We start from the raw sequence: 18652 nt of genomic DNA, 5'->3' as shown, positions 1-18652 counted from the left end.
GGTATTCGCTGTCAGTACTGAATATTACGACTAGCACAGGCCAGAACGATGAAACTGTAGTCTGGTCCCTGTATGTAATTCGAACCAGATACAAGGATCACTCGCGTCCACAAAAAACAATAGCTCATATGTCGAAGGCATCCCGCGCCTTTAGCTTGAGGGAAGAATAGGTTAAATAATTGCAATCATGCCAACCCAAACGCTAAGGTCATGGGTCATTCCGCCAACACACCCCTTTCGCGTAGTATTTGCGACCTTCATTCCCATATCCACAGCGAACAGACAGTTCTCGAATCAGGTGTATATGAGAACAGGCACAACGGTGCCCAACAAACTTCGAGTGCATGTGGATGGGCTTCGCCCCAGGTTCGGGTATTACGATCGTCGTTTCTAGCCGTGTGTGGTTATTACAGTCTTCTAGGCGTTCACGAGCGACATGATGCGTTTGAAACTGTAAGTCGGCTGCGAGATTCCGACGATTGATAAACTATGGCTGGTTCAGAGCGTCACGGTTTTCACCAATATAGGGTATACAGCTCATGACTATGAGCTGGGCAGCTCCGTCATTGACCGGAACCCTTCAAGCGCCACGAGAAAACCTCTTTGCCGATTTTGACGCAGATCGTATCAGCGTCGTAGAAGTTCATTGACTTGGCTGAGAGTCCGCTTTGGTATTCCTGGTTCAATTTATCGATCAACCGAGAGGGGATACCAGGGATGGTGGGGAATTGGGTCTGTGATTCGGACGGAGCTTCGTCAAGTAAAGCCCAAGCGACGGATGCATGGAATCGGGGTTCTGCGTAATAGCCTTTCTGACGAAGTCCCTGAAGCGTCGGAGCCAACGCAGTCGAGAGTTGAGAGAGCTACAGTACACAGTCATAAGATAACGAAAACAAAGACGGAACTCTGAATGTACCTGATGATGCCCCGCGCCGACTTCAATTGTTAAGAATGTCCTCGTTCCCTCGTCGTTAGTGAGCTCAGCAAAGGTCGAGAAAGAGATGGTGAACCTGTGATAGACCATTAACGACGATTAAAAACAGTTATTCAGTAGACACCTGCCTTTGATGAGTTAGTGCAAGAGACTTCACGGCGCGCTTCAGGTCTTCCCTCTGGTAAGCACGTAGATATATCGGCCGAGACAAGGACACATGCAACTCAGGTCCGACATCCCCGTCCTTCGACCAGAAATCATTCAGCGAGGGTATCTCATCCTTCGCTGACTGTATAGCTTGACTGAGCAGAGAGAACAGTGCAGATTTCCGGTTCAACCCAAGAGATATATAAACATGAGCAGCCCATTGACCGTCAACATGAGGAGTATTTCGTTTTCTGCCTTGGTGAAGAGAAGGATCGTCTATGGGGGCTGCAACAACCAAGGATGCTGAAAGAGTGGGCAGTTTTCTGCCGTCTTGTCGGTTAGCTGATTGTAGCCCACTAGATGAAGAAATCACTCACTTCCGTTTCACAGGTTTTTCTACATTGTCGTCATCCTCGGAGCTGGAATATTCAACCAAAGAAGACGAGAAGAAGGCTCTTTTCATCCAAACGAGAAAGGAAAGTGGCCGTCAGAAAAAGAAAGCAGCATGCACCCAAAAAGGCAAGTTCAAGCTTCTCGTTTACTGTTGACCCTGCTTCAGGATCGAACCGACTAGTGTTACTGTCGCTGCGCTACCACTCAGTATACTTTGGCTAACCACTTCGTTTTCCGTGACTTTTTCGAATCGAGGCTGACAAGTATACGGTCCAATGTCATGCTACAATCAACGTAATATTACAATACAATCAAATACAATCCTCCCGAATCCTTATCCAACCACCGGCATTGAAGCCCACGAAGCATCATAGCCCGATTTTATCTTCAAGAAGCCGTGATGCTCTTGGTACCAGACTGACCATCTGCCGGCGGCTTTGGGAACGTCACTGTCAACATACCGTTCTCCACGGTAGTTTTGATTTCGTCTTCCTGAACATAAGGTCAGCGTTCTGTGCATATACTTCACCACCGAAGCTTGCTTACTTTGATACCCTCGGGGATACTCAGCGTCTGTGAGAACTTCTTGTACGACCTTTTGCTAATGGAATAGTTCTCTCCCTGTTCCTCCAAAGAATGGGTGCGCTCGCTGGAGACAGTCAATTGGCCGTCTCGCACGTTGACCTGGACGTCCTCAGCCGTCATGCCCGGCGCCGCCATGCTAGCCGTGACCATGTTCTGGCCTTCATTTTCGCGAAAGTTGAACCTATCCGGCTTGTCAATGTCTGGGTATTGCCGGCCCAACCACAATACGAAACACACCTGGAGCTCAGAAGACTCAAAGTTCCAGAGCTACGACTCTCTAAGCTCTCTGAACCTTCACTGGTAGCAGACCCAGATACGGAAAGATTGAAGAGACCGCCGATCCTGATAGTCATATTTGTGGTGAGAGGTGATGGGTTGATATTTACTCACAGACCCACGTCCAGGCTTTATATCGCAGTCCAGGGTACTTACTGGTCCATTCTGGAAGGTTCGACCATGTTCATGTGGCGTGTTACTGGACAACAGCATTTTTCGGTCCGTGGTGACGGCACTTTCATCTATCTAACTTGGACTTTAATGGCACCGCATCTGCCCGCTGACTCGCGCAGCGCGCTCAAGTGTCCAAAACTCTAGGTAGCTGGGAAAAAGAAATACTACACTGCACTCTTCGTGTCCTTCCAAGCTTTATCAAGTCTGCTCAGACTTGTCCCGGTATGTTCATTGATGACAACTACTATTCTAATAAATGGGGTGCATGCCATCGGCTGCACCCGCATTGTCAAACTTAAACTGTCTTTCAGCTCTTCTCGGGGCCCGTTATGACTCATGGCGGATGGCAAACAGGAAACGAACTCTGACACTACCATCCAGCTCTGTGAAATGAGCATCGACGGAGATACCAATAGTCATTAACTGGGATTGGTCGCAGAACTTTTTCAAGCCGCTATGGTCGCAACAACAAGAATCAACGATTTCGGAAGACTCAGACCTCTTATGCTCTAATTCAGGGGGACTGCCTTGCTCAGTGGTTAATATTCGAGTTTCTATGGACGATCTAGCCGCATTCATTGCAGACGGGCCAGAAACTGCCAGGAAATGTACAAACCCAAGTAAGTGCTTATCAGACGTATAGATACTGTCCCGGTGTAACGGCGCGTTCTAGATTCATCATCATTGATTCAACCATCCAAAGTCGAGGCCCCACATTTGGGTCATTTACGATCACGCTCTTATCCTTACGGCCTTTCGGGAAGATCTTCTTAGCTAAGTTATATTCAAGTATGGAATATTAGGCATGCTCGCCTCCAAGCTTGTCTCGAAGATGGATATAACGCCAGTTCTAGATCCCTCTCCATACCAACTCAAATGCATACATGAGCCTTCTACAACGAGCCTTGCTACGACTAGTACCGCCTCTTTCACGGGGACCCCTGCTGCTAGGGATTCGCGTCTCACTCGTAATTTCTTTTTGTTATCGATTCTTCCCATCGATAACTGATACTTTGCACAAGATAGATCTTCAAGAAGGTAATACTGCCATGACTGTCATTGCTACCATCGATCCTCGAAAAGAAAGACGTCCACACTGAGGTGCACAGTGGTCTTTTGAAGGAAATAAGATATCGAAGAGCATGAACGTCACTATCGGTACGCAGTGCACAAGAAGCGTTATAGCAAGTTCCCGGCTCCCTACTGATGTAGACTTTTCTGCTTCGGTTTTCAATTGTTGACTTCCTAGTCTTTTCAGGACAATGACGGGTAGACATAAATGTCTTGGCAATAGGGTGCTGACGTCGGCAAAGCCGAAGATGTCGACAGTGCTATGAATGACACAGTGCAATCTTGAACTAGCCATTTTCCTGTCAAACAAAGGATGATATTCATAAAAATACCGTCATCTGTTAGATCAAAATTCATGTCTGAACGATAGAATTGTCTCTGTACCCACAGTTGTCCAATCAAAATTCTTGAATAATCCAAGTGTCATGAAGAATTAACATAAATATAAAGTCGCGCTAAACACACCGTATCGATAAGAAACATGAGTGATGAGATGATTCTATGATACCGAGCATAATAGTACACTTATAGTATGATAAAAAAAGGCAGCCTTAAGCAGCCATGCGCGAGTGATGATATACAAAACTGACGGTCTAAGTTCGTGCAAATGAAGCCAAAACCGTGGTATCCAATGAAACACAACCTTTTACTTCCTGAGATCGAAGACAATGCGGCCGGCGACTTTACCCTCCTTCATGCCTTCGTACACGCTAAAGAGGGGCGAAGGTCAGTGAAATAGGACCGAACGTGCGCATGTTGTGCCTCACTCTTTGAGCTCCGCAATTTCTTTGCAGACGAAGTGGACCTTGACCTCGCCACGAGCAGCGATGTCCATGGCCTCCCTGGCATCTTGACGGTTACCGACATAAGACCCAAGAATGCTTATGCTCTGAGAAGGGCTTGATTAGCTTTCATCCTTGATTAAAACCCAATCACAAATTTACCTTGAAGACAGTGAAGAAGATAGAGGCCTCGAGCTTAGCCTCTCCGGGCAAACCAACAGCCATGAGAGTACCACCATTACGAAGATAGTCGACAGCTTGAGTATATCCGGAACTCTGATGTTCCAGGTCAGTCCAAATTACGTCATAGCGGAGGAAAAACTCCGTACCGACGCAGCTGTAACTACTGCTGAGTGTGCACCAAGTCCGTCTGTAGCGGCCTTGACATCGGCAACGATATCTTTGCTCTCCTTGAAGTCGATCCAGACGTCTGCACCGAGCTTCTTGCAAAGTTCCTTCTTCTCCTCGCCGCTATCTGTGAAAAGGGTGAGAGATGTCTATTTAAAGAGCACATGCGCTTACCGATAGCAATAACGCGGAGTCCGCGAACTTTGGCGTATTGAATGGCTAGGGGAATCAGATAAGTACAGGAACCGAAGGAACAGGGTATTCAATGTACCGAGATGACCTAGACCTCCTCCGGCACCTGGTAAGACAATCCAATTGCCAGCGTTGGTCTGACTGTATTTAATAGCGCGGTAGACGGTGACACCCTGTATTCAATCGTTAGAATGCATTGTGATTCATCGGATAAGCGTGACCTTACAGCACAAAGAATGGAGGCTGCCTCATCGGATGGGTAGCCTTCAGGGATGGGGGTGACATGGTTGACAAAGGAAACAGTGTATTCAGAGAACGTTCCGTCGACGTTGAAACCGCTCAGTTTAGCATCCAGGCAAGCTAAAGGAACCGAAAATGAGCTTCTTGATGCCCCACACGAAGAAGCCATCACTACTTACTCTGCTCACGGCCATTACGGCAGTCCTCGCAGTTCAGGCAACTGTGGGGGGACAGAGTTAGGACCGGCAAGATATTGAAAATGAAAAGATACCGACGAGTCGGCAAGCCACTTGATACCGACGCGATCACCGAGCTTAACCGGGGAGTTGGCAGTGTTGTCTCCAATTGCGACGACGATACCGACGCCTTCGTGTCCACCGATGAGCGGGATGTTAGCTTTCAACGGCCAGTCACCTGAGACAAGTACGTGAGAAATCGATAGCGGAAGAAGTACCGAATGGCTCTTACCCAAGGCGGCGTGGAGATCAGTATGGCAGCATCCTACGGATCAGGACATGGATCAACGGTGATGAGAGCATTTTAGGCGCCTGTGAACGCACCGGTAGCTTCCATTTTGACGAGACATTCTCCGGGGGCAAGCTCCGACTGGGTCTTGACGGGCCAGTCGTTCTTGATGACAATACTTCCTCCGGTTTCCTCGATAATGGCAACTCGTTGAGTCTTGGGAATCGTATAGTGGGTAGGCATGGCGGTATGATAGAAGGAAGGGCGGGAGAGACGGTTGAGAGAGGTAGCGGTTAGGGGACGGTTTATTTGGGGGGAAGCAAGACGAAGAAGTCGTGAACTGGGGCCCTTGGGAATGAAGACACTCATTTTTATATGTATCGCTGGCAATTCAGTCCCGGAGGTATCATTCACTGAGGTTCTGAGAATGATGTGACGTTGTGGGCTAGTCAAGGTCCTTTTATCATCCAGGTGACCTCCAGATTGGACCTCGAATTCGCAATTATGTTGGTGACGCGCTTACGCGACGGCGTGGCTATTCAGGGCTATTCTGGTTTATTCTTTCCGGTCCAGATGCGGCTCGAATTTCATTCCGCAATGATTGGATATAATTTCCTTTTCCCTGATTGGCTGCTGTCACTGCGTCATCGCCATGTGTCATGTGGTACGTGCGTGTTTTGTGGGACCACACGCAGTAAGAGGTAACAGTAAGATATCTGGTATGAGCGCTTTCAAGCTAGATGGCCCTATTACCAGCCAAAGCAAAGACCAGTGCTGTATTGATAATCTAGGGAGAAATTCCTCGCGATCGGATGATCGGTCCTAGTAACAACGCGTCAAAAGTAATCGTAATGTCGTTGCGAACAAAAAACAGTTTTTATGCCGTGGCGGATAACCTGATAAGCCTTCATTCGGATTTACAGCTTCGGGATATGTGCCAAGCGCGTCCCGAGAGTACACGCTGTATACTCATTCCCCACACGATCGCTTGGCCCCATGTGGAATAGAACGTCTCTCTAATCGAATATTTCCCCGAGATGCGGGCCAACCAAGAAAGGAGCAGCTGATCAAAACATAGGAAAAAGTCGCTCCGACGGAATAGGACGGAAGAGCACGATCCCATTAGAGTAGCCCCAACGTGCCCTTGGCGCGCCTTAATTGACCCAAAGCATGGGGTATGGTTAGTGGCGTTGTTCACGAGGAAACATCATCATGAACCATCAGAGACCATCACTTACCCCGCACTGCTCCCCCGCAAGAATCCTATCATTCTGTGGAACAAAATGCTCGTCAGAAGAATCAAAAGAAAGATACGGGTAAAATTTAAAATTATATGACACACATCCGACCGGAATTTTCATACTGTTCTGCCCATAACGAATTCGTCCCCGCTTAGCTCTTCATCCGAATCAAAGTCACTCCCCGCAATGTCATCTTCTTGCCGTACAACAACGACGCCACTTGTCGTCTCGTCGCCTTCTTCATCCATTTCTCCATCCATTTCATATTCCCCCACAAAATTCTCCGTGTTGTCTTCAGCATCCACTTCATCAAAATTTCCATCGACGCCCTCCATATCGTCCTCTTCATAATCCGACGGGAAGGCTTTATCTTCTTGAGTTGGATCCCAGGATCCCTCTCTAGTCGTTGGATCATCTTCGTGGGCGTCCTCATCTTCCTCGGATTCAGACTCATAGGCATCCCAAACGTAGCCGATGGGCGGCCTATTCCACCCGCCATACGTAGGGTCTAACGCGGCGTCCTGCGCCTGCCTGATCAAGTCATGTTCCCAATAAGAACCGACCACATTTGGTTGACCATTCACCTCGAAGTCAGGGACATCGTCGGCGGAATCATCTGAATCCTCATGGAAATCTGCACCGCCGGGTCCGCTTTTTGACATGGGCCTGGTAATCCATACAACCGGAAATACTGATGGATCCTTAACAAATGTCTCCCAGCGTTCCGGAAAACAGTTGGAGAATTCAGATCGCAGGGGGTAGATGAGCGCGTCCTCGAGCAGGTCGATGAGGAATTCTCGCCCATCCTCATCATTGGAGTGAAGCTGAATTCGACGTCCCAGATATATTTGCCATTGATCAGTTTCTTCCATTGTCGGAGTATTAAAAAGGTCGAATAGATCCTCATCCGCCCGGGCCACAATACCGTGCTTCCTGGTGAACCTGAGTTTATACCTGAGGCACATAGCGACTGTGGCTCCGCGCCGCATAAGAGATTGAAATTCGGTTGGGGAATTGGCATAGATATCAGGCACCGGAAGATCTAGTGGCAAGTCATTCAAAGGAGTCGTTCCTCGCTGAACGAGAGCACGATCTAAAGACATTGCACAGTTTTCATCAGTCGGAGCAGCCTCCCCGAGCATTTTGTCGTGCTCCTGTATAATAACGTTAATAGAAGTTGCAGGCATCAATGTTTCTTCTACCCACCTCAGTCCACGCAAACAATGTGGCGCAGTCGCGCCCTTGGCATACGCCATCAATCACTTCGTAGTGACACTTTGGGCAACGATATACCCTTTCCGCGTTGTCCCAGGAAAGTTCTGTATGCGAAATAGTCTCGTCTTCTTCATCAGACGCGTCGCTTTCTTGGCTAGCCATATCGTAGTCCTCATCAGGCTCGTCACCACTGTGGTCCTCACGGCTATCACCGTTATTGTCCACGAATGCCCGAAGAGCGCCTCTTAACTGCGCGGTTTCCTGAAAGAAAAAGTCTTGAGACGCGTCAACGAAGCGAAGGAATCCAATTACGCGTCTAGATTGAGCTAGGAGCTGTCGCAATCTTTCATTTTCGCGTTCCAGTTGAAGAGGCATAATAAGGCAACGAGAACGACAGTGGGAGAAGGTTCAAAGGCAAAGGCGACGCGTACGTGACTCAGGCAATTTGGGCAAATGTATGCGGTTGCTTACTATCGGACCTACAAAATTTAGTACAAACTTCCTTCTTTGGCATTCGCGCTCCACTGGCTTAGACTTTCACCTGGCATCAATTCTGTTCTTTCTCCGCCTTGCTGGCCACAAATCTGCACCGATCTCCGTCCTTCTGTGGTTCCAATTCAACAAAGCTGCCACTCGTCGTCGTAGTATTCTGTTGCAGTACAATTTGATCTTTACTGTCGATGCCGTAGCCCGACCAAATAGGGGAACGTTTAAGCTTGAAGGTATTAGGGTTCTTGGCGCGCACAAAGGATAACCAATATGCAATCAGTTCTTCCGCAAAAGCTTTTTCCTCGGCTGTCATCGGAGAAAAGGTCGTCGTCCCATTAAATCTAATGGGGTTCGTTGTGAGAGTTTGAATACCGTGATCATGTGAACCTCGTACGTACCCAGTGTTGGTACCAAGGAACATCATCCAATTCTCTGCGGCATGCGCAACGGTAGTCGTATCCGAGCTGGTTGGATTTGGTTGATTGTAGCGGTATGCCCAGGCATTTACCCCAGCGCTCGAAAACGCAGTTCCTAAAATGGGACGCTAGTGACAGCAATGAAAAACATCAGCATGCATGACAGCTTCCAGAAAAATGTATGGTCACACACTGCGCATATGAACACCGTCTCTCCAGCCAGCACAAACAGTCTCTGCAGTTCTGAATCGAAGTCCGAAGAAGGGTATGCCTGCAGTCAGCCCGACTTGGCATCAGAAGAAATGAATACTCCACGAAGAAAAGGCAATCACCGCGAGGTACTCATCCACATCCGTGTCGTCCAATCCAGGGTAGAAAATTTTTAACGTCTGACCAATATCGAGACTCGCGACCGACGTTTCGTTCGACGTTGAACTTATTCAACATAAGCCTTTCACTGTAACTCCGCTAGAGTAATGAATACTGACCCGACAATTAGGGGAACGCGAGCAAAGCGTCCTGAAACTATGGCTGTCGTCGGATGCTCAGTCAAAATTTTTCCATCAATGACGGGATGGAAAGAGTTGTATGGACCGGAGCTGCCTCGAAATCAGCTGGCTAGACGTACATTTAAATGGCTATGCCTACAAAGAAGCATCTTGAGCACGAGCAAGATCCCCAATACTAGCATTCCGTAGACAGTTCATTTGAGAAGCGAGGTCTCCGGAATCACATCCAGCTTTGGCCGCGTAGAAGTCAAATAAGGGCTGAAAACAACAAGTCAGTCAACGTATTAACTATGCCCCGCTACTAGACTACATACGTTTTGTTGCTCTGGGGAAGGGACTGCACCGCGGTATACACTCTGAGCTATAGCACCAGAATATAACTGCTCTCCTTCATGAGCGATGAGATGCAGCTCCACAGACGATCCTCCAGCGCTCTCGCCGTTGATGGTAACACGCTCGGGATCTCCACCGAATGTTGATATGTGCTGTTTTACCCATCTGAGTGCTTGGATCTGGTCGAGAAATCCAGCGTTCAGATCACCGTGCTCGGAGGAACTGGCGAAGTCTGGGTGGGCCAAAAAACCGAACGAGGAGAGGCGATAATAAACAGAGACGATCACGACATTGGGACTCTGATGCACCCAATGGTCGAAGGGCCAATTGGCAGGGTTCCCGTAGACGTATCCTCCACCGTGAATATATACCAAGACAGGCACTGCATAGGGGGCAAGTCATGCGCTCAGGCCGAGGTTTACTTCCGCGCTCAGCTGACTTACAGTTCCTGCCACTGGTCGGAGAATAGATGTTAACCTTTAGGCAATCCTCGCTCCCTGCGCCACCGGCGTCACCGACTAGGAAAAGTTAACGTGCAGATCTGCCAAGGCAATGAAATGAAGGAATAAGTACCTCCCGTAGTGCCCTGAATGCAAGGCTCCGGATAAAACGTAGCATTGATCACCTGCCCGTGTGCTTCTGTCGTGATGCGTCCCGTGTCCAAAGGTACGGGCGCGCGGAAACGTCGATCACCCAAGGGCGGCTCCGCATATGGAATACCAAGATGAGCAACGGTGTCGGAATAGGAAAGATTACCAAGATATTTGGCGTATCCTGTGTCGACGACGAGTCTGTCGTCACCAGTCGGGGCAGAAGACACCAAGGTATTTGCAAAATGGGCAAACAAGAGAACGACGACCTTGACCAGAAGCATTCTGACTTGGGACGCCAGAGGAGCGACGTACGATTGTTTGACCTAGATTCATTCGTTTTTATGGGGAGTACTCGAATAGAACTTCTCGTGTGAATTCACTTCCAGCTGGATTATCGGCAGCTTGTTCTCGATGTACGCGTGATGCTGAGGACCCGGGACGAGGTCAAGTGGGTACGAGACGCGCGCGTATGAACAATAGTTGGCCATCACAAGATAAAGTTTTGCCATTCGAAGTAGAACTCTTGCGTAAAACCGTTCGGATAAAATGCCTTGGAGAGCGGCAAAAGGGCGACAGGTGGTAATGCAAGGCAAGTTAGGTTAGCTGACAGTCGTCGGGCCGACGTCTCCGCTAAGGATGGAAGAATAGCGGAGCTAGTACTTGAGATATCTGATAAGTAGAAGATGATGATGATTGTGCGGCACAGATGAAACGAATTCTACCGCCTCACTGAGTCAGTATGGGAAAAAGTCAAGTTAAGCGAATCACGCACAGTATGGAAATCAGCGAACGTCAGGACTTCGTAGTCAATGTGTCGAGGGATTTCCTTCTTGCCAAGCATTATATGCAGGTCCCATGCTCATCGTATCCTTTACAAGATCCACAAAAAGCTCTGAACCGCGGCAATTTTCTTCGGTCTGGATGCTTTCTCTTAGAATGTCTTCAGTACACAAGCGGCGAGTACCAAACTAAAGCAAGAGAGAAAACATGCAAGGCACAAACCTTCACATGTCGGGAAGCTGAAACGTTTGACACCCATACCTCCTCTCCCGAATAGCACTATCCCTCTTGTGCTCGCCTGAGGTATTACTCCCAGCTGACACAGTCAAGCGGCCGTTGTGGACGTCAATGGACACATCATTTTCTGATAGTCCGGGGAAATTGAAGTGGCGTCTTCGTGAAGATCTATCCTAAAGGAGAAGAAGTTAGATGGTAGACAAGCACAGGTGGACGAAACGCGTAGCTTAGTTTTGAAAACCGTGTACATGCCTTCAACTACCTTTAGTCGGCGCAGCGGCTGGGTTTAGTTGCCGTTGTCCGCTGCCCTTGATTGTGATGCAAATTCTGCATCAGGAAGCAGCCCTCCGCTTGTAGACAGGCATGGATTGCGTGCTTGAACAGAGACGTGACTAGCCAGGATGGAGCTCCGGATTTCTCGAAAGCTCGAGACCCATGGCACAGAACTTGAAGAAGAATCCAGAAAGCTCCGGGCGAGAGTCGCGATTCGGTCACATGATCTCACCCTCCTAAAATTCAATGAATATCGACGCGTATGGGGTCGTGCAATATCGGTCGTGTACCATCGGATAGTATGACAAAAGGTGTATCTTGTGCTGAAGAAAGAAGAGCTCGTGTGTCCTGGTGGTCACTAGATCGCTGCCCCCGTAGAATGTTTGGCAACCTTCTTCGAGTTTCTCTGAACCTTATACTCGTCACCTGCAGCAGAAAGTTCGAGCAAAAGTCTAGCACTATAAAGGACACTCACATCTTCACCTTCCATTCCACACGAACACATAAACCACAATGTCTGTTTACTTTCACGAACCTTTCTACAACTTCGACCGTCTCTTCGAAGCATTCACTCGTCCTGCCGGCCAACTACTACAGGCCACGCAAGACACTGCAATGTCCATCTTGAGGCCAATGTCAGTTCATCGTTCTGCATTTTGGACCATCTTCTGACTTGTTTGTTGTTTCTTCAATACAGAATGGATCTCCACGAAGACATCACTAACAACACCGTGACTGCGACGCTGGAGTTACCTGGCCTCAAGAAGGAGGATGTTCATATTGATGTGCATGGCGGCCGTCTGACTATTTCGGGGGAGAGAAAATTCTCATCTGAAAGGGAGGACAACGGTTATGCCGTCCGCGAGCGCAAGTATGGCAAGTTCTCGAGGATATTGAGGGTGCCTCAGGGAGTGAAGGTAAGCAAGCCATGGCAGCTCACGAAGACAAGTGTGGAGTGTCTGAACTTCATTCGCAGGAAAACGAGATCAAAGCATCCCTTGCAGACGGTTTGTTGACAGTAACATTCCCCAAGGCTGCTCCCGAGACGACGCCAACGAAGATTACAATTTCTTGAACAGTTTCTTAGGATAGCGTATATAGCACTGTATTTTTAGCGTCAACAGAAATTTGTATCAGTTTTAGTGTAACGAGCATGTGCAAAAAGTAAGGAAGGCGTGCCTATAGTAACGGAACGTTTCTCAACTATGCAGTTACGCATGGCGTCCCCAGTGCATCACTCATATCTGTGGGAAATTCCGTCACCAGGAGAGCTCGTAGTTTCCTAGCGAAGTCATCAGACTCGGTTTCGGATATGCAGCCCGGGCCGTTCAGTCGGGACCTTCTGCAGAAAGATTCGCAATCAATGTCAGAACCGAGGTCAAATAGTTCGTCACTACGAAGTATTATTCCACGATGGATGCGGCACAATTCTCAGTCTTCGAAGCTGCAATCTAATAACGCGATCCTTCACATTTAGAAAAAAAAGCCGGCTATCAGAATTCCAGAGGTCATTTTCAATCTGTAAATGAAGGGGATGATCAGTGCCCTGCGATATTTCAGAAAAAATGTTAAAACCGAACGTTAATACCCAGGAAATCGCCGAATAACCAAATGCCAAGGTGCTAAGACAGGAAAGAGTGAAGTCGGCAATTCCCGACGCTTGTTGCCTTCTACTTTGAGGCTACCGCCCAAGTGCCGCTGCTAACAATCGAGTCTTCCCTGCCACCTTTCTACATTCAAGAGGACGTAAAATGCAGGTCGAATCCGGGGCTCTTTCTCAAAAAAAAAAAAAAAGGAAAATTTACTCGTCAACAGCACGGCATCAGCTCTCAGGCCCAGATGTCGTTGCCAGGGGAAATCATCGACTCTATCCTCGGACACCTGTCCGACTCGGATTCTGGTGCAATGCTACGCATCTGCAGTCTAATCTGATACCATGGACGCGTATCCGTCTCTTCCGAGATGTCTACGCTGGCGGAGTCAATAAAATAGACATTGGATGTCCAATTATCATGGTCCGGCCCTACCACCCCGGGCCTTGCGTCTTGTGGAAACGATAATCTTTGCTAACGAGACGTGAACCATTACGCTGCGAAGCATTGATTCGCTTTTCTTCTGCCCCTTCTTGCGGCGCTGACATTGAAGGGATTTCGTCCAAATGAACGGCAGAAGTGCGTTATGCTTGCTCTGGTCCATCGAACACAGCTGCCAAAGTCCCGTCTGATCTTCATTCGAAAGGGCTTCGTTTCAAGGGGGCACAGTTTCATTCACGGCACTACATACACGAGGTCATTTGCGCATCCCCTTCAGTATAGTCCCTCTTCCTGGTGTGCTCAGCTGCCGTACAAGGAAGCCCGACGGAAGGCCCCTTCCTTCAGCATGACCTTGACTCAATGATTATCAGAACCAGCAATAATATCGTTTCTGTGGGTCCTCTCGCACCCTCGTACACCCCTCAACCGGAGTTCGTTCCTTGACAAACTAGCTGGAACTAGTGTCTCAGATGGCACCAATGAATATTTCCGAGTCCTAGGTATCCTTCTGCGTGGTTTCTCCATATGTGGACTCCATATGCTTCCCATCTGACCTTGGTGCGTTCTGCGTTCCGTTTTGTCTATCATCCTGACAACCATTATAAGCAGTAATGTTCTTATAATACTTCCCTGCTTTTCCTCTTCATCAATCTCCAGATCCTCCGCCAAAATATTATTCTGGGCGAGAGGTGCCTTTTCCATACACCGGGACTTGGAACTCCATCCTTCGTGCGGACCCTTACAGTCGCTTACCGGACCGTAAGTAATGCAACCTCGCGGAGCTCCTCCCGCTGGACGCCTTTCTATCTGAGACGTGTTTTCTGTCGCGTGACGATTGATTTATTACTTCCTGGGTATGTTCTGGTACGTTCAGGGACATGGGTGCGCGTGTTCTTGCCGGACCGACAAAGCTGAACAGATTCGCTAATATCATGTAAAGCGCATGCGCCGGAGCTTGGAACTCCATCCTTCGTATGGACCCTTACCGTCGCTTACCGGACCGAATGTAATGCAACCTCACGGAGCTCCTCTCGTTGGACGATATTCTATCAGAGACGCGCTTTCTGTCGCGTGACAATTGATATATTACTTTGGGGTTACCTACATTCAAGGACGTGGACCTGCGTGTGCTTGCTGCATTCAAAGGAAGTTGAACAAATTCGCGGATATCAAAATCTTCAAGCTCCGGTCAGCTTCCACTGGTTGATGCTTACCGTTTCCCAATACCGGCTCGCCATTTCTCGGTTGAGGAGGGGCAATCTGATGTGCATTCCCAGTTTCTTGTGTGTATCTTGTCCATTATCATATCTGGTTTTCGATAACCTTGACGTTCACACATGTCCTTACCACTCTAATCTTCGCGGGTCCAGATATTGCGTATCTGTAATCTGCATAATGGATCTTGGGCCTCTTCCGCCACAGAACTACTACATCTATCCCCGTCCTGGCCGTCAGGTACCCGCCCCAAGAACTCTCCGCAGCATCCGCAGCTTTTTTTGACTCTTCAAAGATAGCAAAACATGCAATGTAGTATTGGTAACGGTAAGTCACTTGCCCATCCCCTACTAAGCTACTTATACGCCCAAACAGGGTGGCGAGATAAGGATGGCCGATGAAAGGCATCAGCGGGCTCTAACTTAGTCATTGTGTTTCGTGTTCACCCGATAACCGTACGACGTCGGGTCAACACCACTCATCCTTCCCCTTCTTCCTGGAACTTTTCTTCGACAGCAGTCCATTAGCCCATGTAACTCTTATTGACCTCGTTGATTGGAGCTACCGAAACAACACCCTCGTGGGCGGTAAGCCGCGCATGCCTTTATGCTGGAGCCACTAACGACGTGCAGCTTGATGGTGAGAAAGAATATACATCAAGGCGCAAGGAAACTCGGTATATCGTCTCATCGTTTTCACCACTTTTCGCTGCCTAGTATCGTGTTACATCCTCAGCTTCGACCGATGTGGGTATTATCTTGCCATGGACTACATCCTAGGCAAAGCGACACGGTTTAGGAAGCGGCCGGCGCGTACCAATATTAGCGGGGCGGTGTTTATCAAATCGACCCGCTATATCGAGAACATCCGCTCGCTGGTAACCCTAAAAAAGCACCCGCCGCTTTGCCTTTTGACCACAATCATGTCCGCCGCCTCGTCTGCGGCCGGAAAATCCCAAGAAATCCCTCCCGATATCTTCTACGAGGTTCTCCTCAAATCCGGGGTGAAAGACCTCTCTTTTCTGTGGATAAACTGCCGTCAGGTCTCGCGCAACTTTAAAGATGCAGTCGAGCGCGTCTTTATCACTAAACATCTGAAAAAGACTTGGATTCATATCGACCCAGGTTGGTCTCCACGGTGTCTCTTTCCTCTACCAACATAACCTTATACTCCCACCCACTCTAGGCAAGTGTTACTCAAGCGAACACGGCAAAGTCTTCCTGGCCTCCGAATTCAAATTCCCTCATCTGGACCCTGCCGACCCCTCCCGCGCGATATTCAAAGACGAAGAATGCCGCCGCCATGAAGACTTCCACGCAGCGTTCACGCGCCGGATGTTCAACGACGGACCCTCGCTCGAGCGACCAAGGGCGATCGTTCAAGTCCGGCATAGCGCGAATGACACCATGCTTCCGGGATTCCAGTCCAATTTTGATCCAGACTTGGGAGTGTTTGAAGTTAGCTTTGAGTGGAAGGGGATGTATAGCCATTTTTTTAGGGAGCAGAAGGAAGTGAGTAGGAGGATGCGGGATTGGGTAAGTGGTATCCGTCGGTAGAGCATAGAATGATTAACCCACTCGCCTCCCCTAGGTTGAGAGTGTCAAGGACGAAGTGAGGGCTATCGGGCAAGAGGGCGAAAATGATCCCGAGGGCGGTTTAGGCCTAAATGGGTCCCTCATGCGCGTCATGCAGATGTACGCGACTACGAGCGACGAGATCCACAAGGCTATCCGTTCGGAGAGGATACAGCGAAACGTGCTGGAAAACGAAGGGAGGGAGGTTTCGGGGAGGGACGATGCTGGGTATCAGAGGGTTAAAGAAATGGCACATGCGATTGGGTGGGAGGACCCGTATAGTGATGAGGAGAGTGAGCAGGAGGAGGAGGAGGAGAGAGATAGTGCTGATGAGTCGGAAGGGGATTCGGAAGATGCTGATGAATCAAGTGAAGGTGGCGACGGACCAGGATCCGCCGAGTAAAGTCAGTTTGATGCAGATACCCTCTTATATCCCGCTACTTTACAGTGATACTTATTCTGTTTTCAGCTTTTTTCTTTCGTTTATCTTACCAGGATCCAAATAAAGTTTGTCATCCGACGTTCAACAACTCGACGCTCATGGTGAACTTCCAAGTCTGAAAAGAATGTTGGTACATCTCTGCAAAATCAAAAGAATACCAGAGCACATGCCACCCGATGATCTTCAACTGAACAATAAAGGATCGGTCTTGGATTGGATTGTCGCAACAAAGGCAAACATTTTCGCGCGCGCGCACAAGTCAAAAAGATACCAAAGCACCCACAACTCTCCCTCAACCCAACACCAATGTCCAGCACGTCTTTCTTCGCATACTTCTCTCAGGCCATTCCCAGACCGACAGAAGACACCTGGATGCCCGAGTACGCTGTCCCCTCCCCCTCCTGCTCCCCCTCCTCTGACTACTTCAATACAGCATGGACTTTCGCCAAGACACCACCACAAACACTGTCACCGCCACATTCGACCTCCCCGGCCTCAAAAAGACCGACATCGGCATCTTCTTGTGCAACGACGTGCTGAAGATCGACGGGGAGGTTCCTGTGCGGAAGGAGAGAGGGCATATAGTGCGTGGGCAAAAGGAGGGGAGGTTCTCGGCGTCGATGTGTGTTCCTTGGGGACTTCAGGTGAGCTCGTTGAGGGATAAGCACAAGCCACTGAGGGTTTTGAATAGGAAGGACACGTCAAGGCTTCGCTTGAAGATGGGGTGCTGACGGTTACGTTTCCTATGTGGGTGGTACCAGAACCGGTGATGAAGCAGATTATGATTTCATGAACGTACTTGGAGCTGGGGGGGGGGGAGGGACATTGATATCTGTTTTCTGTTCAGTAAACGCAAACGAAGAATGAGGATGTACTCACTCTGCCATACAACGTCCGTTCCAGAAGGATCTTTGGTCAAAGGTCTACCTCGGGGTGGAGAGGTTTAGGCCCATGTACGCGATTCGATGGTCCAGGACCTCGTTGTTGCGGAAAGTGGTGACGAACGTAATGTACTTTCCGAGGTGAATGGACACCTCGGCGATGGTATGCGCCTGAGTCTTCGAGTTTCAATTTGCATGAGGTTCAAAAAGACGTCTACTCTTCAGAATCTCCGCTTCATCCACGGCCATGCCGGCGGTACCCAGTCTGGGTTTCCAACAACCATCTCGACCTTCAAGCTGCGCGGTGTGAAGAACAAAACGTAGCGATACGACCAGATGATCTATTCCTCGCGTGGAAAGATCTCGCTCCTTGAGCTTCGGGTTCGAGATAAACCCACGACACGGTCCGAGTTGAATGCGCGATCACTACAGGAAGCTTCTCTTTCCCCGAGAACGGCGAAGACTCTGGTTTCTTGAAGACTAGTTCAAGAGGCCGAGGTTTGCTGTAATGCCCACGCCTATCGCGTCGAAAAGCTCTATCTGTGCACCACTGAGGCAGATCATCCATGCTGATGCTGTCGCCGGTCAGGTACGTCCTGCCTGGGAGTCGGTAAAAGTGGAGGATAGCACTGGATGCCGACCAACGGGCTGGGCTGGCATGTCGAGCAGCTAGCTGTTCGGCGTAGTGTCCAGAGCAACTGGGAGCTTCTTCGAAATCGGAGATGTAATGGGCTGTCTTCTACGGTGAGAAGATGAGATGCGAATCGAGAGTTGGTCCGGGCCGATTCAAGCCGACGTGCAACTCTCTTTCTGG

The 18652-nt window shown here is 49.1% G+C and overlaps 9 protein-coding genes across 9 annotated transcripts; 3 read left to right on the top strand and 6 right to left on the bottom strand.

Annotated features, from left to right (window-relative positions):
• Positions 1 to 523: 523 nt before the first annotated feature.
• EV420DRAFT_100610 (U6 snRNA phosphodiesterase Usb1) lies at positions 524 to 1827 on the bottom strand. Its single transcript, XM_060465282.1, has 4 exons — positions 1459 to 1827; positions 1063 to 1404; positions 917 to 1010; positions 524 to 863 (listed from the first exon to the last, which is right to left on the bottom strand). The coding sequence occupies exons 1-4, from the start codon at positions 1542 to 1544 to the stop codon at positions 564 to 566; spliced, it is 822 nt and encodes a 273-aa protein (XP_060340044.1). The 5' UTR covers positions 1545 to 1827; the 3' UTR covers positions 524 to 563.
• EV420DRAFT_100830 (HSP20-like chaperone) lies at positions 1759 to 2624 on the bottom strand. The gene is made up of 3 exons (XM_060465295.1): positions 2297 to 2624; positions 2021 to 2240; positions 1759 to 1966 (listed from the first exon to the last, which is right to left on the bottom strand). The coding sequence occupies exons 1-3, from the start codon at positions 2410 to 2412 to the stop codon at positions 1862 to 1864; spliced, it is 441 nt and encodes a 146-aa protein (XP_060340043.1). The 5' UTR covers positions 2413 to 2624; the 3' UTR covers positions 1759 to 1861.
• Positions 2625 to 3995: 1371 nt separating this feature from the next.
• On the bottom strand, positions 3996 to 5977 carry EV420DRAFT_1499286 (mannitol-1-phosphate dehydrogenase MPDH1). The gene is made up of 10 exons (XM_060470991.1): positions 5703 to 5977; positions 5611 to 5643; positions 5418 to 5556; positions 5322 to 5362; positions 5129 to 5262; positions 4982 to 5075; positions 4885 to 4929; positions 4692 to 4837; positions 4525 to 4638; positions 3996 to 4469 (listed from the first exon to the last, which is right to left on the bottom strand). Exons 1-10 carry the CDS (start codon positions 5848 to 5850, stop codon positions 4344 to 4346), a joined length of 1020 nt encoding a protein of 339 aa, XP_060340042.1. The 5' UTR covers positions 5851 to 5977; the 3' UTR covers positions 3996 to 4343.
• Positions 5978 to 6607: 630 nt separating this feature from the next.
• Positions 6608 to 8625, bottom strand: EV420DRAFT_1499280 (uncharacterized protein). Its single transcript, XM_060470990.1, has 4 exons — positions 8605 to 8625; positions 8376 to 8542; positions 8055 to 8324; positions 6608 to 8002 (listed from the first exon to the last, which is right to left on the bottom strand). Exons 2-4 carry the CDS (start codon positions 8436 to 8438, stop codon positions 6965 to 6967), a joined length of 1371 nt encoding a protein of 456 aa, XP_060340041.1. The 5' UTR covers positions 8439 to 8542; positions 8605 to 8625; the 3' UTR covers positions 6608 to 6964.
• On the bottom strand, positions 8525 to 10787 carry EV420DRAFT_100114 (Alpha/Beta hydrolase protein). The gene is made up of 9 exons (XM_060465264.1): positions 10384 to 10787; positions 10254 to 10328; positions 9792 to 10192; positions 9617 to 9735; positions 9457 to 9567; positions 9301 to 9403; positions 9162 to 9239; positions 8951 to 9096; positions 8525 to 8893 (listed from the first exon to the last, which is right to left on the bottom strand). The coding sequence occupies exons 1-9, from the start codon at positions 10682 to 10684 to the stop codon at positions 8611 to 8613; spliced, it is 1617 nt and encodes a 538-aa protein (XP_060340040.1). The 5' UTR covers positions 10685 to 10787; the 3' UTR covers positions 8525 to 8610.
• Positions 10788 to 11416: 629 nt separating this feature from the next.
• On the bottom strand, positions 11417 to 11569 carry EV420DRAFT_1223501 (uncharacterized protein; the record flags this gene model as incomplete). The annotated part of the gene is made up of 1 exon (XM_060466484.1): positions 11417 to 11569. A coding segment is annotated over one exon (153 nt), but the record flags the coding sequence as incomplete, so codon positions are not given.
• Positions 11570 to 12206: 637 nt separating this feature from the next.
• Positions 12207 to 12768, top strand: EV420DRAFT_1473323 (HSP20-like chaperone; the record flags this gene model as incomplete). The annotated part of the gene is made up of 3 exons (XM_060469125.1): positions 12207 to 12328; positions 12391 to 12610; positions 12670 to 12768. The coding sequence occupies 3 exons, from the start codon at positions 12207 to 12209 to the stop codon at positions 12766 to 12768; spliced, it is 441 nt and encodes a 146-aa protein (XP_060340038.1).
• Positions 12769 to 15489: 2721 nt separating this feature from the next.
• Positions 15490 to 16550, top strand: EV420DRAFT_100128 (uncharacterized protein). Its single transcript, XM_060465265.1, has 2 exons — positions 15490 to 16065; positions 16127 to 16550. The coding sequence occupies exons 1-2, from the start codon at positions 15705 to 15707 to the stop codon at positions 16495 to 16497; spliced, it is 732 nt and encodes a 243-aa protein (XP_060340037.1). The 5' UTR covers positions 15490 to 15704; the 3' UTR covers positions 16498 to 16550.
• Positions 16551 to 17263: 713 nt separating this feature from the next.
• EV420DRAFT_1634682 (HSP20-like chaperone) lies at positions 17264 to 17750 on the top strand (the record flags this gene model as incomplete). Its single annotated transcript, XM_060476348.1, has 3 exons — positions 17264 to 17337; positions 17391 to 17601; positions 17649 to 17750. The coding sequence occupies 3 exons, from the start codon at positions 17264 to 17266 to the stop codon at positions 17748 to 17750; spliced, it is 387 nt and encodes a 128-aa protein (XP_060340036.1).
• Positions 17751 to 18652: the final 902 nt, after the last annotated feature.

The sequence above is a fragment of the Desarmillaria tabescens genome (assembly GCF_030435595.1).
Source record: "Desarmillaria tabescens strain CCBAS 213 chromosome Unknown EV420scaffold_1, whole genome shotgun sequence".
NCBI lineage: Eukaryota > Fungi > Basidiomycota > Agaricomycetes > Agaricales > Physalacriaceae > Desarmillaria > Desarmillaria tabescens.
This window is presented reverse-complemented; position numbering and strand designations above follow the sequence as displayed.

Coding starts and splice junctions, on each gene's coding strand:
- EV420DRAFT_100610 (XM_060465282.1), bottom strand. CDS start 1,544: ATGAAAAGAGCCTTCTTCTCGTCTTCTTTGGTTGAATATTCCAGCTCC. Junction 1,405..1,458: donor GAAAAACCTGTGAAACGGAA/GTGAGTGATTTC, acceptor ACAAGACGGCAG/AAAACTGCCCACTCTTTCAG. Junction 1,011..1,062: donor CTTGCACTAACTCATCAAAG/GCAGGTGTCTAC, acceptor GGTCTATCACAG/GTTCACCATCTCTTTCTCGA.
- EV420DRAFT_100830 (XM_060465295.1), bottom strand. CDS start 2,412: ATGACTATCAGGATCGGCGGTCTCTTCAATCTTTCCGTATCTGGGTCT. Junction 2,241..2,296: donor TTGAGTCTTCTGAGCTCCAG/GTGTGTTTCGTA, acceptor CAAGCCGGATAG/GTTCAACTTTCGCGAAAATG. Junction 1,967..2,020: donor GTATCCCCGAGGGTATCAAA/GTAAGCAAGCTT, acceptor CCTTATGTTCAG/GAAGACGAAATCAAAACTAC.
- EV420DRAFT_1499286 (XM_060470991.1), bottom strand. CDS start 5,850: ATGCCTACCCACTATACGATTCCCAAGACTCAACGAGTTGCCATTATC. Junction 5,644..5,702: donor CGTCAAAATGGAAGCTACCG/GTGCGTTCACAG, acceptor CCTGATCCGTAG/GATGCTGCCATACTGATCTC. Junction 5,076..5,128: donor CAGCCTCCATTCTTTGTGCT/GTAAGGTCACGC, acceptor GATTGAATACAG/GGTGTCACCGTCTACCGCGC.
- EV420DRAFT_1499280 (XM_060470990.1), bottom strand. CDS start 8,438: ATGCCTCTTCAACTGGAACGCGAAAATGAAAGATTGCGACAGCTCCTA. Junction 8,325..8,375: donor TCCTAGCTCAATCTAGACGC/GTAATTGGATTC, acceptor TTTTTCTTTCAG/GAAACCGCGCAGTTAAGAGG. Junction 8,003..8,054: donor CATTGTTTGCGTGGACTGAG/GTGGGTAGAAGA, acceptor GTTATTATACAG/GAGCACGACAAAATGCTCGG.
- EV420DRAFT_100114 (XM_060465264.1), bottom strand. CDS start 10,684: ATGCTTCTGGTCAAGGTCGTCGTTCTCTTGTTTGCCCATTTTGCAAAT. Junction 9,404..9,456: donor CGCGTTCCCCTAATTGTCGG/GTCAGTATTCAT, acceptor ATGTTGAATAAG/TTCAACGTCGAACGAAACGT. Junction 9,240..9,300: donor ATGTGGATGAGTACCTCGCG/GTGATTGCCTTT, acceptor GGCTGACTGCAG/GCATACCCTTCTTCGGACTT.
- EV420DRAFT_100128 (XM_060465265.1), top strand. CDS start 15,705: ATGGACTACATCCTAGGCAAAGCGACACGGTTTAGGAAGCGGCCGGCG. Junction 16,066..16,126: donor TTGGATTCATATCGACCCAG/GTTGGTCTCCAC, acceptor CACCCACTCTAG/GCAAGTGTTACTCAAGCGAA.